Source organism: Ovis aries, chromosome 6 (genome assembly GCF_016772045.2).
Source record: "Ovis aries strain OAR_USU_Benz2616 breed Rambouillet chromosome 6, ARS-UI_Ramb_v3.0, whole genome shotgun sequence".
Taxonomy (NCBI): Eukaryota; Metazoa; Chordata; class Mammalia; order Artiodactyla; family Bovidae; genus Ovis; species Ovis aries.
In genome coordinates, this window is record NC_056059.1 from 78,015,272 (window position 1) to 78,035,410 (window position 20,139).

The following is a 20,139-nucleotide window of genomic DNA, read 5'->3' on the forward strand; positions in this document are numbered from 1 at the left end:
TCAAAAGTAAAATCAAATATATCATAATAAAAATTCTGGCATTTATCTACTGAGACATATTTTGTACTTATGCTAGGTATGTAAAAATATAGTATAGTTATGTTACAGCTGTGGGCATGTTCTGGTTTAATAAAAATCAATATTTTCATAATCAAGGATAAAATAAGATTGCCACATAGAAGTGGGAGAGTGCAGGTTTTATTACCTGTGAGCATTTATTCTGACTGTTGCATACTTGACCAATTGCTCAGAATGGCTCTAGGGGATTGATTATGTAAGCTTATCTATAACCATCTTCTGTGGGAGGTAAGGGACTATAACAGGGCAGAGTTTGTCTACCTTCAAAATAAAAAAATGTTTTCCTCTATAATACTGTTAAGGGAAGTACTGACTATTTACAACATTTTGTTTAATCCCTCAATTATCAGTTTAAGAATATTGGACTAAATTTGCTTTTATTTTATTTTTATGGAAATAGTCTAGGTTTGTCAATAAGCCATTGTTATAGTAAATTTAAGGAAAGCATCAAACTAACATTATAAAATTTAGTCAATTAAGCTCTCTTGCCTCTTTCTATACTGAAGAGTTATATGGCTCGAGAAACAATAGATTGAACCTTTTAAAGTCTTAATAGATTTTAAGAAAACTTATCATTTTCCCTGTTCTAAATATTCCCAAGTATATATCAGAAATATATATCTAGTCCTATTAAACATTAACAAAGTAGCATTTCTGTCAGGGACAAAAAAAGGGAAATAACTTATCTCTCTGCCTTCTTGAAGTTTGCAAGATAAATATTTACTGATTTTAAATTAAAGTGAACATCAGCAAGCTAGACAGATTTATAGAGTTATCTTGTAGGAAAAGGAGCTTGCTCTATTTTCACATACTTTTTCTGGTAGCAAATGTTTTAATCTATTGATGCCATGGAGAAATGATACATTAGCTATAAAGCAGAAAGAGGACACTGATCAGAGACAGGACCAAAAATGTATATAGTGCAGGAACAACTTTGCACAAATTTAATGGCCCCGAATTCAAATAGACAATATATAGTTTACCAGTCTGAGAAAGACGATTCATAAAAGATTCTCCAAATGCATAAACTAAACTTAGACATGAAATGAAGATAATATTTTTTACAGTGGTGGTAAAAATTAGTTGATTTGAAAAAGAAGGAAAATTCATTTTCATAGCTCTGCTGCACACTAGAATTTTGCACTCTGTTCTTCTTTTCATAGTATAAGCATTTGACCTTCACTTTTGCTGCTAAGGAGTTATAATTTTCCATCAAATCTCTCCTCTAAAATTTTTAGGCACAGTAGAACTTAGTTCCTCACTGTTTTCTAATGAATCCATGGTACATGCATAACAAATAAACTGATGGTAAGAGAAGACTGGTGAGTTGAGATGCTGTTGTTTGAAACTAGAAAATATCAACTTGAGAAATCTAAGAAACCTCACATTCTCTTTCCAAATGCACATGTCATTTATTTGAAAGTGGATACCAAATTCTGTAGGTCACATAATTTCCATGTAAGTGGTAAATCAGCCAACATTCACAACTTGAGAATTCATTCAAAATCATAGTTTTGAATCTGTTTTGCAAATTTATTGACATTTAAAATGGGCATCAAACTGTTGTGTTATTATATTTTCTGAGTAAGAAACTTTAGTCAGTATAAACTGATAAGTAATTCTCAGGACACCATGTAGAACCATATGATGAGAATAAGCTTTTGGAGTCAGATTGTCTTTTTTCAAATTCTAGCTCTTTTTCTTACTAAATTTGTGACCTTAAGCAAATAATTTCTCCTTATACTTCATCTGTTTGAAATGGTGATTGTACCTGGTGGCTCAGACAGTAAAGAATCTGCCTGCAGTGCAGGAGACCAGGGTTCAATCCCTGGTTCAGGAAGATCCCCTGGAGAAGTGAATGGCTACCCACTCCAGTATTCTTGACTGGAGAATTCATGGACACAGGAGCCTGGCAGACTGCAATCCATGGGGTTGCAAAGAGTTGGACACATTGAGCGATTAATATTTTTTCACTTTCATACTTCCATTAATGACTTGTTTTAATAATTAAATGAGTTAATAGTAGGGGTTTCCACATAACACACATTCAGTAACTGTTAACTGTTGTTACTATAAATGCTTCTTGTTTCAAATTATGCAGTTATTGCCATGTTTTAAAATGCCAAAAAATGTAAATGACTTTGTTTTCAGTGTTCATTATTTTTAAATGTAGTGGTTTTTTTTTTCTTTTTTAAGCAATATTAATCTAAAATATCAAATGGGTTTATTAATCAAACAGCATATGTAGAAAATATTTACTTCAATTGTAGCAATTACACAATCTACATATATCAGTTAATTTTTTTCCTTTCATCTTATCTTTGGTGATTTAAGTTTTACCAGTTATTCAAGAGCATCATAGATTGAGACCCTTTGTATTGATTTAACAAATTCAGAATATTTATTGAGTAGCTTCTATATTCTAGGCACTATTCTAGGAGCTAGGACAGAGCAATGAATAAATGAAAGAGGGACCTTGAATATGTACAACTAACTTTCTAGTTGATTAATAGAGAATGTCATAATATGGATGCTTCTGAGAAAATATATAGTTTCTATATGAAATTTATTTTTGGTCTTTAGTATCTTTTAATCACCTTCTGTGGCAGATTCAATAATGACATTTTTATGTTATACCTGTAAAAATGAAATAAAAAACTTAAATAATTATCATCTATAGTCAGTTTGTGGAAAAAAGAAAAAAAAGTAAAAATGAAAGTGTTAGTCGCCAAGTCTTGTCAGACTCACTGCGATCACGTGAACTGTAGCCCGTCAGGCTCCTCTGTCCATGGAATTTCTTCAGGCACGAATTCTTCAGGCAAGGATACTGGAGTGGGTTGCCATACCCTTCTCCAGAGGATCTTCCCAACCCAGGATTGAACTGCATTGCAGGGGTTTCCTGCACTGCAAGGAGATTCTTTACTGTCTGATCCAACAGGAAGCCCATTGTCAGTTTACAAGTTAGCATTTTTTTTTCTCCCTTTGGTGCTTGTTTATGGGAATTTTTTCAATTAAAAAGTGAGAAAATTATATATAATAATGTTATATTGTTTATAGTTCCTTCCTGAATGCTTTAACCAGGAAATTTATGTTTTATGATCCTTCTACAGATAGCTTTTAAGGCAAAATTAACTAACAGACAAACAGCTGGAGTCAAGTTAAAGTAAACTGTAAAGTATCTTGCCAGTGTTCACTAGAGTAAAAAATAGTGATTATTTTATTCTGTGAAACTTGCCTTTCATTTAATTTAACATATTTTCCTAAAACAAAGTAAACACTACATTTAGTGAATTACTGAACAGATGTTGGCTGGGTATTATAAAGAATGGGATAACACACTTTATGCTGTTCATATTTATTTTAAATTTAATGTCTATACTTTGGGTGTTGTAAACAGTATATTCATTTGAAGAGCTGCCTGCTTATTATTTCCTTTCGCAACTTTCACCTGGCTAATTTGCAACACATCTTTTAAGGAATATTAATTCCTTCTGTTATTGTCTCTCAAAGGAAGGACATAATATGACAAGGAAAGGAAGGAAGAATGTGTTCCGGTTATTAAGAGCATAAGAATATGACATAAGAATACTTCTTATGTCAAATAAAACATTGCAGAGCTAAACTCCATTATGAATGCTCTCACCTATGAGTGAGAAAAAAGGAGGAACTTTTCACTATGCAATTAGCTATGTTTGACTAGACTAAAATGAAATCTTGCTGCTAAATTGTCATAGACATGCTATGATGGGCACTGAAGAATAAAGAAACAGAATGAAGAGTAAAGAAACTTCTATGAGAAGTATGCTATGTCTACAGTTTACTCTAGGATGCATAATTAATAAAACATATTTTTCTTTCTGTAGGAAAAAAAGTAGCAGATAGTTTTATGTGTATCTATCAACTTTATTATTGTATCCTTAATTATTCTACCTCTGTGTTTCTTCCAAATCTCTCTGACATTATTGATTTAGGTCAGAAGCTGGCTCTTGTCTTTACAGGTGACATGTGTGTGCCTTGTGAGTCTGGGATGTGACACTGCCCTACAAGGAACGAAAAAAGAAAGGCTCGTGTCACAAAAGAGATCTTAAATAGGCAGCTTTGAGAAGAAATTCTTTAGTGAAAATCAGTAAATACTTTTGTTCAAGTTAAGTTATTGCTAGTTATTAATACTAACCCTTTAAAGCTTTTGGTTGTTGAAATCACATATTTTTCTTTTTTTTATATCTAGTGAGTATAATTTAGTGGATGAAGCACTACTGGTATTTAGAAAGTAATAGGGATAAATGAGATACTATTCCTCAATTGATGGATTTATTCAGCAATTGTTTGCACTTGAAAGATACTGATTAGCACTTTGGTTCTTGGATCAGAGGCCTGGCATTGGCTCCTGAATCTGCTACTTACTATTAATTTATCTTATCTTCATTTAGTTTCCTTCTTTGAATACTGAAATAATAATGCTGCCATTTTATAATGATAATGTGACTATTGTATGAATTGTTGTTGTTGTACAGTCGCTAAATTGTGTCTTGACTCTTTACGACCCCATGGACTGTAGCAAGCTAAACTCCTCTGTCCTCTAGTAACTCTGGACTTTGCTGAAATTCATGTCTGTTGAGTTAGTGATGCTATCTATTATATGAATAGTATACGTAAATTATTTTCAGAGAAGGCAATGGCAGCCCACTCCAGTACTCTTGCCTGGAAAATCCCATGGACAGAGGAGCCTGGAAGGCTGCAGTCCATGGGGTCGCTAAGGCGGACATGACTGAACGACTTCACTTTCACTTTTCACTTTCATACATTGGAGAAGGAAATGGCAACCCACTCCAGTGTTCTTGCCTGGAGGATCCCAGGGAAGGGGGAGCCTGGTGGCCTGCTGTCTATGGGGTCACAGAGAGTCAGACACGACTGAAGTGACTTAGCAATAGCAATGTAAATTATTTTAAACAATAGATCATCTAGTAATTAGTAAGCCCACAGATGATATTAGTTATCCTCATTATTTTCATCATCAGCAGCTTCTTGTTTGCTAGAAAGCATAGCATAGAGGTTAAGAGTGCAAGCCCAGAAGTTCAAATAGCAGCTCTACCAACTGCTAATTATGTGAACTCTGAACTCACCTGTATAACACTGACAACATTCTCATCAGGGTTGTGGTGAGGATTAAATAAAATAATTTAGATAAAGTATTAAACAAATAGCCTGATATAGGGTAAGTATTAAATAAGTATTTTAAAAATTAGAAAATCATTTGTTTCAATATCATTGAGGAGAAATTCCACAGAAATTACAAAATGTTTCTTAATAATTGATTGTAGAAGAAACATTTTGCTGTGTACAATCATTTTGGTAGATAGTGAGAGTTACAATGGACTCTATTATAGAAAGATAATAAGTAAGGGGAATTTTGTCTGTTTACCAGAAGTACTTTACTGTCTGTAAGATTTGCCCCTTCTCTTTTGTGCATATCATCAAATAAAGCATATCAAGTTCATATTTGGAACTATTTGCCTGTGATTTTAAAAGTGTATCAGTGCCAGCATTTTTTGACCAGCTGTTATAATAAGACATTAAGATAGACCCTTATAATCCCTAAGTGAGTGATACGGCGGTTTTGGCCTTCAACAACTTCTAAGTTCAGTTGATCCTTGAATAACTTGGGGATTAATCTGAGTATAACTTATGAATGGCCCTCTGTATCCACTGATTCAACCAACCATGGACCATGGAGTACCATAATATTTACTATTGAAATATATCTGTGTATAAGTAGTCTTGCATAGTTCAAACTCACATTGTTTAAGGGTCAGCTGTGCTTCCAGAAGAAGGATAGAAGGTTAAAATACCAAGGGCCAGGAGAATAGTAAATGAGACAGTATATGTGGAATTAAATAGAATAGATATTAGCAAACTGTGGCCAAGGGATAAATCTCCAGTGGGTTGTCTACATACTGGCCCATGAACTAGGAATATCTTTTACAATTTTAAAGAGTTGTTTCAAAAAAAGGGAGACAAAGACAACTGTGTGACAAAGCTTATAGATGGCTCAAAAAGCCTAAATCACTAATTGGCTGTAAAAAGTTCGCCAATCATTGGACTGGGACATTATAGAATACCATCCTTCATAAACTCTGTTGGAATTATATACATATTCAGTATGGACCTAGAAAATAATTATCAATAGTGCTTATGAAGGAATAACCTAAACACAGAGTTTGACTTACTGAGATATATTGTGTGAGGCATTCTGGGTAGGGGCTACAGAGTGAGTAAAAGTTGAAAAATAAACTTAAAAATTTGCAAATAGAAATACCTTATGACCCAGCAATCCCACTGCTGGGCATACACACCAAGGAAACCAGAATGGAAAGAGACACATGTACCCCAATGTTCATCACAGCACTGTTTATAATAGCCAGGACATGGAAACAACCTAGATGTCCATCAGCAGATGAATGGATAAGAAAGCTGTGGTACATATACACAATGGAGTATTACTCAGCTGTTAAAAAGAATTCATTTGAATCAGTTCTGATGAGATGGATGAAACTGGAGCTGATTATACAGAGTGAAGTAAGCCAGAAAGAAAAACACCAATACAGTATACTAACACATATATATGGAATTTAGAAAGATGGCAATGACGACCCTGTATGCAAGACAGCAAAAAAGACACAGATGTCTTTTTTATACACAGATGTATAACGGACTTTTGGACTCAGAGGGAGATGGAGAGGGTGAGATGGTTTGGGAGAATGGCATTCTAACATGTATACTATCATGTAAGAATTGAATCGCCAGTTTATGTCTGACGCAGGATACAGCATGCTTGGGGCTGGTGCATGGGGATGACCCAGAGAGATGTTATGGAGAGGGAGGTGGGAGGGGGGTTCATGTTTGGAAATGCATGTAAGAATTAAAGATTTTTAAATTAAATAAATAAATAAATAAATAAATATAGGTGTAAGTATATTGAAAACTATAGGTGTGAAGTATATGAAGGAAAGTGAAAAAAATACTGTGACAAAATAGTAAAACACAAAATGAGAATAATATCATAAAGAAAACATTTTTGGAAGTTTATAGCAATGAAACTAAAGACCTAAAATTTATTCAGATGAATTGGTATTATTAGCATGTTAACTTTATCAAATTCCAAAATCTAAATGAGTAAGGATCTTAAATCTACTTTTCAAGAAATTCATATGACATATGTAAGATTTTTTGGTGTATATTTTGTACTAATGAATTCTGGATCTAACTATGTTTTTATTTATAGTTATATTTTCATAATTCTATTATTAATCTTATTCTTATTAACCATGGTATTCCCAAATGCAAAATGTTTTCTGCTCTTTGGCTGCTGAATCTAGTCCAGTTTGGTTGGGATATTTGGAAGTCATACCAAGTAACAGATTATGTAGCAGCTCTTTAGATCCCTAAGCTATTTCTCAAAATGTTATTTTCTTTTTTGTTTACTGAGTGTCATTGTGAGTTTTGTTGTCTTATTCTCTTGCACCAAGTGATTATACAAATTTTCAATTCCAAGAATAAGTCACAAGATCTTAAGAACTCCAGTGAAAACTGAAAGAATAATATTTAGACAAAAGTAAAGTAATTAGACTTCCTTCAGCTTCTGCTTTTTGCATCAATAAGATATGACAAATAGATTCAAAGGATTAGATTTGACAGACAGAGTGCCTGAAGAACTATGGACGGAGGTTTGTAACATTGTATAGGAAAAAGTGATCAAGACCATGCCCTCCAAAAAAGGAATGAAAAAGGCAAAAAGGTTGACTGAGGAGGACTTACAAATAGCTGAGAAAAGAATAGAAGAGAAAGGCTAAAGAGAAAAGGAAGGATACACCCATCTGAATGCAGAGTTCCAAAGAATAGCAAGGAGAGATTAGAAAGCCTTTTTCAGTGATCAATACAAAGAAATAGAGAAAAACAATAGAATGGGAAAGAGTAGAGGTATCTTCAAGAAAATTAGAGATACCAAGGGAACATCTCATGCAAAAATGGGTACAATAAAAGAGAGAAATGGTGTAGACCTAACAGAAGCAGAAGATATTAAGAAGAGGTGGCAAGAATACACAGAACTATACAAACAAATTTTCATGACCCAGATAACCCAGTGGTGTGATCACTCACCTAAAGCCAAACCTCCTGTAGTGTGAAGTCAAGTAAGCCTGAGGAAGCATCACTATGAACAAAGCTAGTGGAGATGATGGAATTCCCGCTGTGCTTTATCAAATCTTAAAAGATGATGTTGTGAAAGTGCTGCACTCAATATGCCAGCAAATTTGGAAAACTCAGCAGTGGCCACAGGACTGGAAAAGGTCAATTTTCATTCCAATCCCAAAGAAAGGCAATGCCAAAGAATGAGCAAACTATCACACAATAGCACACATCTCACATGCTAGCAAAGTAATGGTCAAAATTCTCCAAGCTAGGCTTCAACAATATGTGAACTAAGAATTTCCAGATGTTCAAGTTGGATTTAGAAAAGGCAGAGGAACCAGAGATCAAATTGCCAACATCGTTGTATCATCAGAAAAGCAAGAGAGTTCCAGAAAAACTTCTGTGTCTGCTTTATTGACTATGCCAATGCCTTTGACTGTGTGGATCACAACAAACTCTGGAAAAGTCTTAGAGATGGGCATACCAGACCACCTTACCTGCCTCCTGAGAAATCTGTATGCAGGTCAGGAAGGAACAGTTAGAACCAGACATGAAACAATGGATTGGTTCCAAATTGGGAAAGGAGTAGGTAAAGGCTGTATATTGTCACCCTGCTTATTTAACTTCTATGCAGTATACATCATGCGGAATGCTGGACTGGATGAAGCTAGCAGAAATATCAAGTACCTCAGATATGTAGATGACACCACCCTTATGGTAGAAAATGGAGATGAACTAAAGAGCCTTTTGATGAAAGTGAAAGAGGAGAGTGAAAAACCTGACTTAAAACTCAGCATTCAAAAAACAAAGATTATGTCATCCAGTCCCATCACACCATGGAAAATAGATGGAAAGACAAGGGAAACAGTGACAGACTATTTTCTTGGGCTCCAAAGTCACTGCAGATGGGGACTGCAGCCTTGAAATTAAAAGATACTTGCTTCTTGGAAGTAAAGCTATGACCAACCTAGATAGCATGTTAAAAAGCAAAGACATTACTTTGCCAACAAATGTCCATCTAATAAAAGCTCTGATTTGTCCAGTAGTCATGTATGGATGTGAGAGTTGGACTATAATGAGAGCTGAGTGCCAAAATATTTATACTTTTGAACTGTGATGTTGGAAAAGACTCTTGAGAGTTCCTTGAACTGCAAGGAGATCAAACCAGTCAGTCTTAAAGGAAATCAGTCCTGAATATTCCTTTGGAAGGACTGATGTTGAAGCTGAAGCTCCAATACTTTTGCCACCTGATGCTAAGAACTGATTCGTTGGAAAAGACCCTGATGTTTGCAAAGACTGAAGGCAGGAAGTGAAGGGGAAGCCAGAGGATGAGATGGTTGGATGGCATCACCTACTCAATGGATATGAGTTTGAGCAAGCTCCAGGACATGGTGGTGGACAGGGAGGCCTAGCATGTTTCAGTTCATGGAGTCACAAAGAGTCAGACATGACTGAGCAACTGAACTGAACTGAAGATTAGGATAGCCATTTTTGCCCTTACAATGCACAACTTTAAGTGACTCAAAAAGAAAGTCACTTTTCTCATTGATTTAATACTATTGAGTTAAAAGGTAAACTGAGTTGAGACTAATATATTAATTCTCTGGCTTCTTTTTTCTAATTTATAAAGTTTTCACTGTGACTAGATAAACACACACACACACACACACACACACACACACACACACACACACCTTTCAGCTGTAGAACCCAAGGAGAATTAATTGTAAGAATTAACTGTATTTACTAACTGAGATTAGATTCAGACTCACTTTGAAATATATTTTATTTTTAAATATACAGAGCTGCATCCATAGAACCTAGTAACAGGCATCAATCACAAATATATTTCTCAAGAGCAAATGGATGACATTTTCCATAGGAAATTTGATTGTAGTCAAACTGTTACGCCTTGTGTTTGTAACTCCAGTTTCTCATAACAGTTCCCCCTTTCTCTGCTCTTCACTTCTGTTCTTTTTCATCTTTCTATATGAGTTTTTTTGAAGACATTTAGAAAGAACTTATCATTGGTAAAAAAGTATTTTGAAAATCACCAGTTATTGGATCATAAGTGTCCCTAAGGCAGAAATCAGTACCTCCTTTGTAACATGTTCATAAAAGTACAACCAGGTTCATCTTTTTGAGGATTAAATTAAATGATCTCCTGAATAATTATTCACATAGTACATATTCAGTAATTGTTAGGTATTTTGATTGTTATTACTTATTTCTGTATTCACATCTCTGAGTGCCTTGCACAAGCAGATATATTTAGTGGATCTAATATATAAACATGAATGTATAGTTGAAGACACACTGAGGGGACTGCCTTTGCTTTTTTTTAAACAACTCTACTTGCCACATGGTTGTTACATAGTGTGACAAATCGTTATGATAATGGTACATCCTTGATAAACCAAATGTGATGTTGACTTTACTGTTACCAATAATAACTTTGAAAATTATTATTTTTTACTAGAAACTACTATAATAGAGTCACAAAAGAGTCAGCCAGTAGCACTGTTTTATTGAAAGGGTCTAAATTAACAGTTTGAAGGATTTTACAAGTCAATCAATGGAATAGAGAGTTAATACAAAATAAAAGACAGTCTCAATTTCTGTGGCATCTACAGATATTGTACTTAAGTGCTTAAATTATAACGTGGCTAGTGAAGGGATTCTATGAATTATTGATATTTTCAATCTACATACGCCAGGATGAAATTCATTAGGAGGTGATAGTTTAGGAAACACATTATATAAAGCCATTGTAATACAAGCTGATTGAGCAGCACTTTTATTCACTGGTGCATGGGTATCATTTAAAAACATAATTTAGATGCTGAGCTGCAGAGATTACACTTGTCTTTCATTTAAAAAAAGTATTAGCACTTTGTTTATGGAAAGAGACAGATGTCTTTCAGAATTTTTGATACACAGTATACCAAAAATTAATGAACATCACAGATCTTTTTATTTCTGTTTACTGAAGTGCTTTTGTATTTTCTTGGTGGATGTAAAATGCATGAGGAGAGAATTTTCTCTGCTTCAGAATAATAATTAATAGGACATGAGTTACTCAGCACTGGTTTGTTTCTGGTGATAAGAAATATCTTGTTTCCTTGGCCAAGAAATGAGGATGCCATTTTTTTTCTATTATTTTATCTTCTCTGAAGAGATACATTACATCACCATTCTGAAGCCTGCTAGCTTCAGAAAGTATGACATTTGGTTCCTTTCTTTGAAAATACCACAGTACAATTCATCATTGCATGGTGATGTGAGAAATATTAATTGAGCTCTTTCTGTGTGCTGGGTATTGAAGACTCAGTGATGAATAAGACCAGAACTTGGTTTTGAATTTCAATTCTACTACTACTTAATAAAAGAGCCATATATCTTTGTACCTGTCTTGTCATTTGAAAAATTAAGATAATGAAAATATCTACCACATAAGTTTGTTGTAAGATGATTAAATTAGTATATATGCAATATTGACATATAGTACATGCTTAATTGTTGTTCAGTCACTCAGTTATGTCCAACTCTTTACAACACCATGGGCTGCAGCATGCCAGGCCTGCCTGTCCTTCAGTATTTCCTGGAATTTGCTCAAACTCACGTCCATTGAGTTGGCAATGCCATCCAACCATCTCATCCCCTTCTCTTCTTGCCTTCAATCATTCCCAGGATCAGACTCTTTTTGGGAGTCAGCACTTCGCATCAAGTGGCCATAGTATTGGGGCTTCAGCTTTAGCATCAGTCCTTCCAATGAATATTCAGGGTTAATTTCCTTTAGGATTGACTGGTTTGATTAACATGCTTAATGAATGTTGAGTTTATAGCAGACACAGTGCCTGCCCTTAGGGAGATTCCATTTGTGTTACTTATCTCCTCTGCACACCTGCTTGGATTTGGTGACAAAGGAAATGGAGAGCAAGAACGCAATAGTGTTTCATTAAGCTTAAGTGTTGTGAGAACCAGTATATGATATTAGACGAGTGCTCAGAGTCTGCCACCTACCAGTGTTGACCTTGGTTAAGTTTTTAAACCTTTTAAGTTTTGGTTGACTTTTATGTTTGATATGGTAGTAACTAGGACCATGTCACATCAAAATATTTTGTTAACTTCAGTTCAGTCACTCAGTCATGCCAGACTCTTGGTGACCCTATGGACTGCAGCACGCCAGGCTTCCCTCTCCATCACCAATTCCTGGAGCTTACTCAAACTCATGTCCATTGAGTTGGTGATGCCATCCAACCATCTCATCCTCTGTGTTCCCCTTCTCCTCCTGCCTTCAAACTTTCCCAGCATCAGGGTCTTTTCCAGTGAATTAGTTCTTCTCATCATATGGCCAAAGTATTGGAGTTTCAGCTTCAGTATCAGTTTTTCCAATGAATATTCAGGATTGATTTCCTTTAGGATCGACTGTTTAGAAAGTACTGTACTAATATATTATTGTGAACTTTTGGTTATCTGCTTATAGGAGATTTTCTTTGTAAATAATGCACTGGCAATTTTTTTTTTAGAATACTGATTTGTTTATTACTTTTGTTTGCTTTTAGCTTAACTACTCAGCTGTCCTCAGAAGTTCAATTCAGTTCAGTAGTGCAGTATGTCCGACTAATTGTGACCCCATGAACCGCAGCACGCCAGGCCTCTCTGTACATCATCAACTCCCAGAGTTTACCCAAACTCATGACCATTGAGTCAGTGATGCCATTTAACCATCTCATCCTCTGTCATCCCCTTCTCCTCCTGTGTTCAATCCTTCCCAACATCAGGGTCTTTTCAAATGAGTCAGCTCTAAGCATCCAGTGGCCAAAGTATTGGAGTTTCACCTTAAACAGCAGTCTTTCTAATGAACACCCAGAACTGATTTCCTTTAGGATGGACTGGTTGGATCTCCTTGCAGTCCTAGGGACTCTCAAGAGTCTTCTCCAACACCACAGTTCAAAAGCATCAATTCTTCGGCACTCAGCTTTCTTTATAGTCCAATTCTCACATCCATACATGACTACTGGAAAAACCATAGCCTTGGCTAGATGAAACTTTGTTGACAAAGTAATGTTTCTGCTTTTTAATATGCTGTCTAGGTTGGGCATAACTTTCCTTCCAAGGAGTAAGTATCTCTTAATTTCATGTCTTCAATCTGCAGTGATTTTGGAGCCCCCCCAAAATAAGGTCAGACACTGTTTCCACTGTTTCCCCATCTATTTGCCATGAAGTGATGGGACCAGATGCCATGATCTTAGTTTTCTGAATGTTGAGCTTTAAGCCAACTTTTCACTCTCCTCTTTCACTTTCTTCAAGAGGCTATAAGTTTTTCTTCACTTTCTGCCAAAAAGGTGGTATCATCTACATATCTGAGGTTATTGATATTTCTCCCAGCAATCTTGATTCCAGCTTGCGCTTCCTCCAGCCCAGCATGTCTCATAATGTACTCTGCATATAAGGTGAATAAGCAAGGTGACAATATACAGCCTTAATGTACTCCTTTTCCTATTTGGAACCAGTCTATTGTTCCATGTCCAGTTCTAACTATTGCTTCCTGACCTGCATACAGGTTTCTCAAGAGGCAGGTCAGGTGATCTGATATTCTCATCTCTTTCAGAATTTTCCAGAGTTTATTGTGATCCATACAGTCAGACTTTGGCATAGTCAATTGAAGCAAAAATAGATGTTTTTCTGGAACTCTCTTGCTTTTTCCCATGATCCAGCAAATGCTGGCAATTTGATCTCTGGTTCCTCTGCCTTTTCTAAAACCAGCTTGAACATCTGGAAGTTCATGGTTCACGTATTGCTGAAGCCTGGCTTGGAGAATTTTTTTTTTTTTAATTTTTAAAAGTTTATTTTATTGAAAGATAGTTGATTGAAATATTGTGTTAATTTCTTTATTAGTGTGTGAAATGAGTGCAATTGTGCGGTAGTTTGAGCATTATTTGGCATTGCCTTTCTTTGGGATTAGAATAAAAACTGACCTTTGCCAGTCCTGTGGCTACTGCTGAATTTTCCAAATTTGCTGACAGATTGAGTGCAATACTTTCACAGCATCATCTTTTAGAATTTGATATAGCTCAGCTGGAATTCCATCACCTCCACTAGTTTTGTTCATAGTGATACTTCCTAAGGCCCACTTGACTTCACATTCCAGGATGTCTGACTAGGTTAATGGCCACACCATTGTGTTTATCTGGGTTGTGAAGATCTTTTTTGTATAGCTCTTCTGTGTATTCTTGCCACCTCTTCTTAATATCTTCTGCTTCTATTAGGTCCAGACCATTTCTGTCCTTTATTGAGCCCATCTTTGCACACAGTGTTCCCTTTCTTGAACACATCTCTTAGTCTTTCCCACTCTATTGTTTTCCTCTATTTCTTCGCACTGATCACTGAGGAAGGCTTTCTTATCTCTCCTTGCTATTCTTTTGAACTCTGCATTCAAATGGGTATATCTTTCCTTTTCTCTTTTGCTTTTTACTTCTCTTCTTTTCACAGCTATTTGTAAGGCCTCCTCAGATAGCCATTTTCCATTTTTGCATTTATTTTTCTTGGGGTGGTCTTGATCCCTGTCTCCTGTACAATGCCATGAACCTCTGTCTATAGTTCATCAGGCACTCTGTCTATCAGATCTAGTCCCTTAAATCTATTTGTCACTTCCACTGTATAATCACAAGTGATTTGATTTAGGTCTTACCTGAATGGTCTAGTGGTTTTCTCCACTTTCTTCAATTTCAGTCTGTATTTGGTAATAAGGAGATCATGATCTTAGCCACAGTTAGCTCCCGGTCTTGTTTTTGCTGACTTGTTTTTGCTGTCCTGTGAAAAGTGTACCCAAATGCATTTTAATAATCTAAGCCAAATGTAACCAAGAAAATAGTTTGGTTCAAAATACTATTACATTTCAATAATAAAAATATTTGTTTATAATTATTTAATATTTTACAACTAGCTTATTCTCTTCATAAATGTCATTTCTAAATATTAGATTAGGTATATTAATTGCATAAAATTTTGCTCATTTAGAATGTTTAAATTTTAGATAGAAAATGGGTTGTATGACTTGCAGTTTAAACGGAAAGAAATTTTAAGCTACATTAGCATTAGATACAATTTCATAGTTCTCAGTTATGGCAATTTAGTTCTAACAATTTTTGGCATGCGACAATTTTATTTCCCTGTAATTTGTAACACTATTTGAAAAAGGTTGGCAATGCATGCATATGCTCTCTCATCCATACATTTTATAATTAAAGAATGCAATCCCAAATATTGCATATGGTACAGATATGGACAGAACTAATATAGAACTAATAACATCTTATTTTTTCTAAACAATAACATGACTGTATTATATTTTATGAATTGTTGTGGGATGAAGGGGAAATTTGCTAGTCTTTTTTTTTTTTTTTACTGTTTCTTCCTTTTATTCAGAATGCAGTTACCCTTAATTTGAATTTGCCCTGTAGCTAACCACAGGATGTAGCTTATGACATTAAGTTTGACAAGGGACAACAAGAAAATCACTTTAAGGCAGTATATAAACATATTTATGGAGGTTGCATGAATGAAAAAAGTAGTTTGGGTATTAAAATTGAAGACAGAAAAGTAGAGAAACTACTTCCAAGGAGGTTTAGAAATGAACAGCAACAGCTAAAATGTCAGAATTCAGGATATTGGATCAGAGTAACAGACAAGAGGTCCTTAAGACCTAGCAGGGTTGTCATCATACAATTCATTTATTCATGATCCCATAACAGAGAGAAGAAAAGGGAGTATTTTCCACTTTTGTTTCTAGATTGTCATAGACTGCTTTATAGTGACAAATTTCTCTTGCCATTATAACCTCAAGACCATGCTTTTTTTTTTTCCTTTTTTCCCTCTGGTTTTATATTTAATGAGTTGAAGATGCAAATTGCTTATAAATTTACTTTCTTTCCCATCCTTTAATATATTCAAAGACATCATCCCATGTATGAGTCTATATAACAAACCCAAATTCTTCTCTGCTGTTTTTTTCTTCTTATCACATGCTATAAATATCTTCAAAACAATTAATTATCTCTATGTGGATTGTGTATTAATTCAGTGGATGTTCATTGAGTATACAGTATGTGCCAGGCATTGTGAGCTTGTGAAGGATGCAAGGGTAAGCATGGTTTTTATATACAGGCAGTTTGTTTGCATTTATTTCTTCAGGTGAAGGAAGCATCTAGAATTAGATGATGAACAATGACTGGAGAATCCTAAATGTTACTTAGCTTTTCAGTGACAAATTATGTTTGCCATACTAGTTTTTGTTATGGGAATATGATTTGTATGTACTTAACTTAAATTACAGGATTGTTTTACTTTAGTCTTAGAAATGGCAAATAAATGATGAATGAACTACAGCCAGTCATGACATAGGCAACACCATAATAATTTTCTCTGAAATAGAATTGCCTAATAAATCTTAATTTAAAGTAACCAGCAGTGCCAGAGGTGCACCTTACTTGGGCTACAGTTTATGACGGTTTCTTCAAATTAGACCAGGACCGGAGAATTAAAAGTTAAACTTTACCTAATGACAGTTGAGAAAATAAACGTAAAATTTATTTGAAAAATAAAAATCTCCATTAAATTGTAAAGTAGTAGTTATAAATTGTAATAAATATACCTTATTAATACTTTTTGCCACATATCCATCTTGCTCATTAAGTATTTGTTGGAGAGAGAAATACTAGTCACCAAGAAGTTAGAGTAATTGCACACAAAAATAAGATGAATTTTATATGGAATAAGACTAAAGTTGTGTGACTGTATATTTTATGTTGTATAATATAACCAGCTTCATATATAATCCAAAGCATATATATTTAGCGCTATTTCAAAGAATGAAATTAGTTCTAGGAATCCCTTGGTAGACTAGTCCTTGACAAATGTCAACTTCAGTGTAAGACCCCACTCTCAGCCTCCACTTTCATTGCTAAATGAGCCTCCAGTACAAACTTTTTGAGACTACTGATTAATTTTTAAAGTGCTTACTTCCGTTTCTTCTACTTGTCAGTCTGAGCTCAGGTTTGCTAGTAATCTAGTCATGAAGTTCATCTCTTAGGTAAAGTATGTAAATGGACTATACTGAAGTATACAGTCCAGTAAATACTACATTTACTTGATATAGGTTTAATTAATGTTGATGATGATAAATTATAATAATATAAAAGTATCATGAGTTTTTTAAAAAGTCCTAAAAATCCTGTTAAAAATAAGATTTGTAAATTAATGACATATCTTAAAAAGGATAACCCCATTTACAACTTCCTAAACATAAGGTTTCCTATATAACATTTTTGTCTTCTAACACATGTGATTTTGAGCTTTCAAAAAAGTCAAGGAGAGAAATGAGTGTGATTTTGCTGGTAATTGAAGACATGAGCTTAGGTCAAAGCACAAAATCTTACCTGAAAGTAAATATCCAAAAAAGTATTTCTCCCTTGTTTTAAAATTTTCCTAGAGTTTTATTTATTGTACATAGTAGCTCAGGTTATCCCTTCCACTGAAATTATCTTAGATTTATATCACTTGGAACCTATTATTTTTCTTTTTAATGTTTGTATTATGAGCCCATTCTTTCTTGAGTCTTTTCCTCTTTTTTCCCCACTGATCCTTTTTTTGATTGTTAAAAATGTCTCTTGATGAGTTTCATGAATATGTTACAGTTTCCCAAAATTTTCCTCTACTTGTAATAATTGATACCTTAAAATCATAATGGAATCTAATTTGAAAGATACATAACCATAATGTGTTTGAGAATCTCAATTTATTCTTAAAAGAGTTTGTTGAAAGACTTGCTCTAGAATTTCAGAAAAGCCCAGAGCAGGTGGCTCATTATTTGTATCAACCTTTGGATATATTTTTTCCTGAAGATAGTATTTTTCCACAGTAACATAAAATACTGATTAGTGGGAGGCAGAAAAGCTTCTTCAGTAAGGATTCTAAATATATTTATTCAGAATGAGAGCATTTCCTGTTAATGTGTCATCTCACAAGGTACATTTCTCATTAACTACAGAAAATATTAGGCCCTCAGAGGTTAGTTGCAGAGTAGTTTCTTCCAAAGAGATCAATTCTTGAGATGGGTAAAAAGCAAGACTATTTTGTAAGTACTGGTATAATAATAATTAATAAATGAGACTATCCAAACTATCTGAAAGCTTTCTATGTATAATTACCAACCTATCTTTCAAATAGAAAATCCTTGTGTTATTATTATGAATATTGTATTTCCTGTGTCTATAGTTTGGAATGATATATTAATTCAATCTTAGCTTGATTAACTTTTGCCTTATTTTTTTTTCAAACTTATACTGTATTTTTAAGCATATAATGTGGTTGTTTCTTAAAAAATAATTTTATAGAGGAATGGGTTCTTTTAAGAAAAACATAATGTTCAATAAATCAAGTTTGAGTGCAATAAATTATTTACTTTCAGTTTGCAAGAGGTGAATAAAAAGTGCTTGGCCAATATCGTACCATTAATCTATTCTCTTTTCTCCTTTCTCTCTTTACTTCTCTCTCTCCAATAGAAGTGGAACAAAAAGGTAATTAAATACCTTTCATAAATTATATACTATTTATAGGCTAAGTTATTTAACAGTTTAACATCTAGTTAAAATAATTGTTATTAATTTTTATCTATTTTCTGAAAATTTATTTACTATTTCTGCTGCTCAACTTCACTTTAATCTGTTGTACTGACCAGTGCTGGTTTGATTATTTTTATCCTAAAACAGTTTAACAGTGTAAAGTTTTCAACCATGCATTTTATTCCTCTTTATTTTTAAATGAGTAGTTAGAAATCCAGTAGATGCTGATGCATAATGACTGCTTCAGATTTGTTTTATTTCTAGACTAGATAATTTTCCTAGCTCTGGAGTGATTCCCTGTTCTTTTGATTTTTAACTATTAAGGGAAAAGGGGAGATGGTTTTCTGAAATACATTAAAATAAATTGCTTTTGTAAGCAAGGGCTGATTATTAACTAACATAAAGTTTATATACAATTTTGACAATAATACCTACCCATCCTTTATAATTATAGACATCATATTGCGTGTGTGCTAAGTCATTTCAGTCGTGTCCAATTCTTTATGACCCTATGGACTGTAGCCCGCCAGGCTCCTCTGTCCATGAGATTCTCCAGGCAAGAAGATGTAATGAGTTGCCATTTCCTCCTCCAGGGGATCTTCCTGACCCAGGGATCGAACCTGCATCTCTTATGTCTCCCACATTGGTTGGCGGGTTCTTTACCACCACCTGGGAAGCCCAGGCATCATATTAGAGTCCTGAAGAATTCTTCCAATAATGAATTTTATTATTAAGTATAATTTGATGGTCTTCTATCCTTGCTATGGAAGATTTTGACAGTTAAATTTTCCCCTAAATGTCTCATTTTCCCAAAATTGAAACTTTGGACCTTTTTTAACAATAAACTTTTGTTCTTAATAGCCTGCAAACCCTAGTTGAGTCTCATCATAGATTTTCTCTTAGATGTAGGTTTATAATTGCTGTTAAAGAGCTAATCACTAATATCAAGAGAATAATACTTTAATAATTAAAATATGAGTCAACCTCCAAATTTCTTGCGATTTCCTAATTTCTCTTCCCAATATACTTCTAATCATTTCAAACATAACAGTGGACTACATGATTATTTTTCAGTGTGTTTGCTCTGCAAAAATATTGGAGCAGTGTTTCCCATAGCAGGTTCAGAAGAAAATTACATCCCATCAGGCTCTGTAGAAAGGGTTCTGTGATCAAATTAATTTGTGGAAATTTGCTCACACTCCCTTCTTCTGCCTTGCAGAGTCACTAATGTACCTCAGTACTTAGAATC

The 20,139-nt window shown here is 34.4% G+C and overlaps 1 protein-coding gene across 24 annotated transcripts in view; it reads left to right on the forward strand.

The window, feature by feature from the left end:
- The window catches only part of ADGRL3 (adhesion G protein-coupled receptor L3), a 941,652-nt gene that overhangs the window by 599,780 nt on the left and 321,733 nt on the right, over window positions 1–20,139 (forward strand). For 2 of the 24 annotated variants that reach the window (XM_060417626.1, XM_042251456.2), the window contains one exon: window positions 18,831–18,845. The exons of the other annotated variants lie outside the window; for them this stretch is intronic. In XM_060417626.1, the coding sequence (XP_060273609.1) occupies window positions 18,831–18,845 (15 nt within the window). The remainder of the gene's footprint in view (window positions 1–18,830; window positions 18,846–20,139) is intronic. 24 annotated transcript variants of the gene reach the window in all.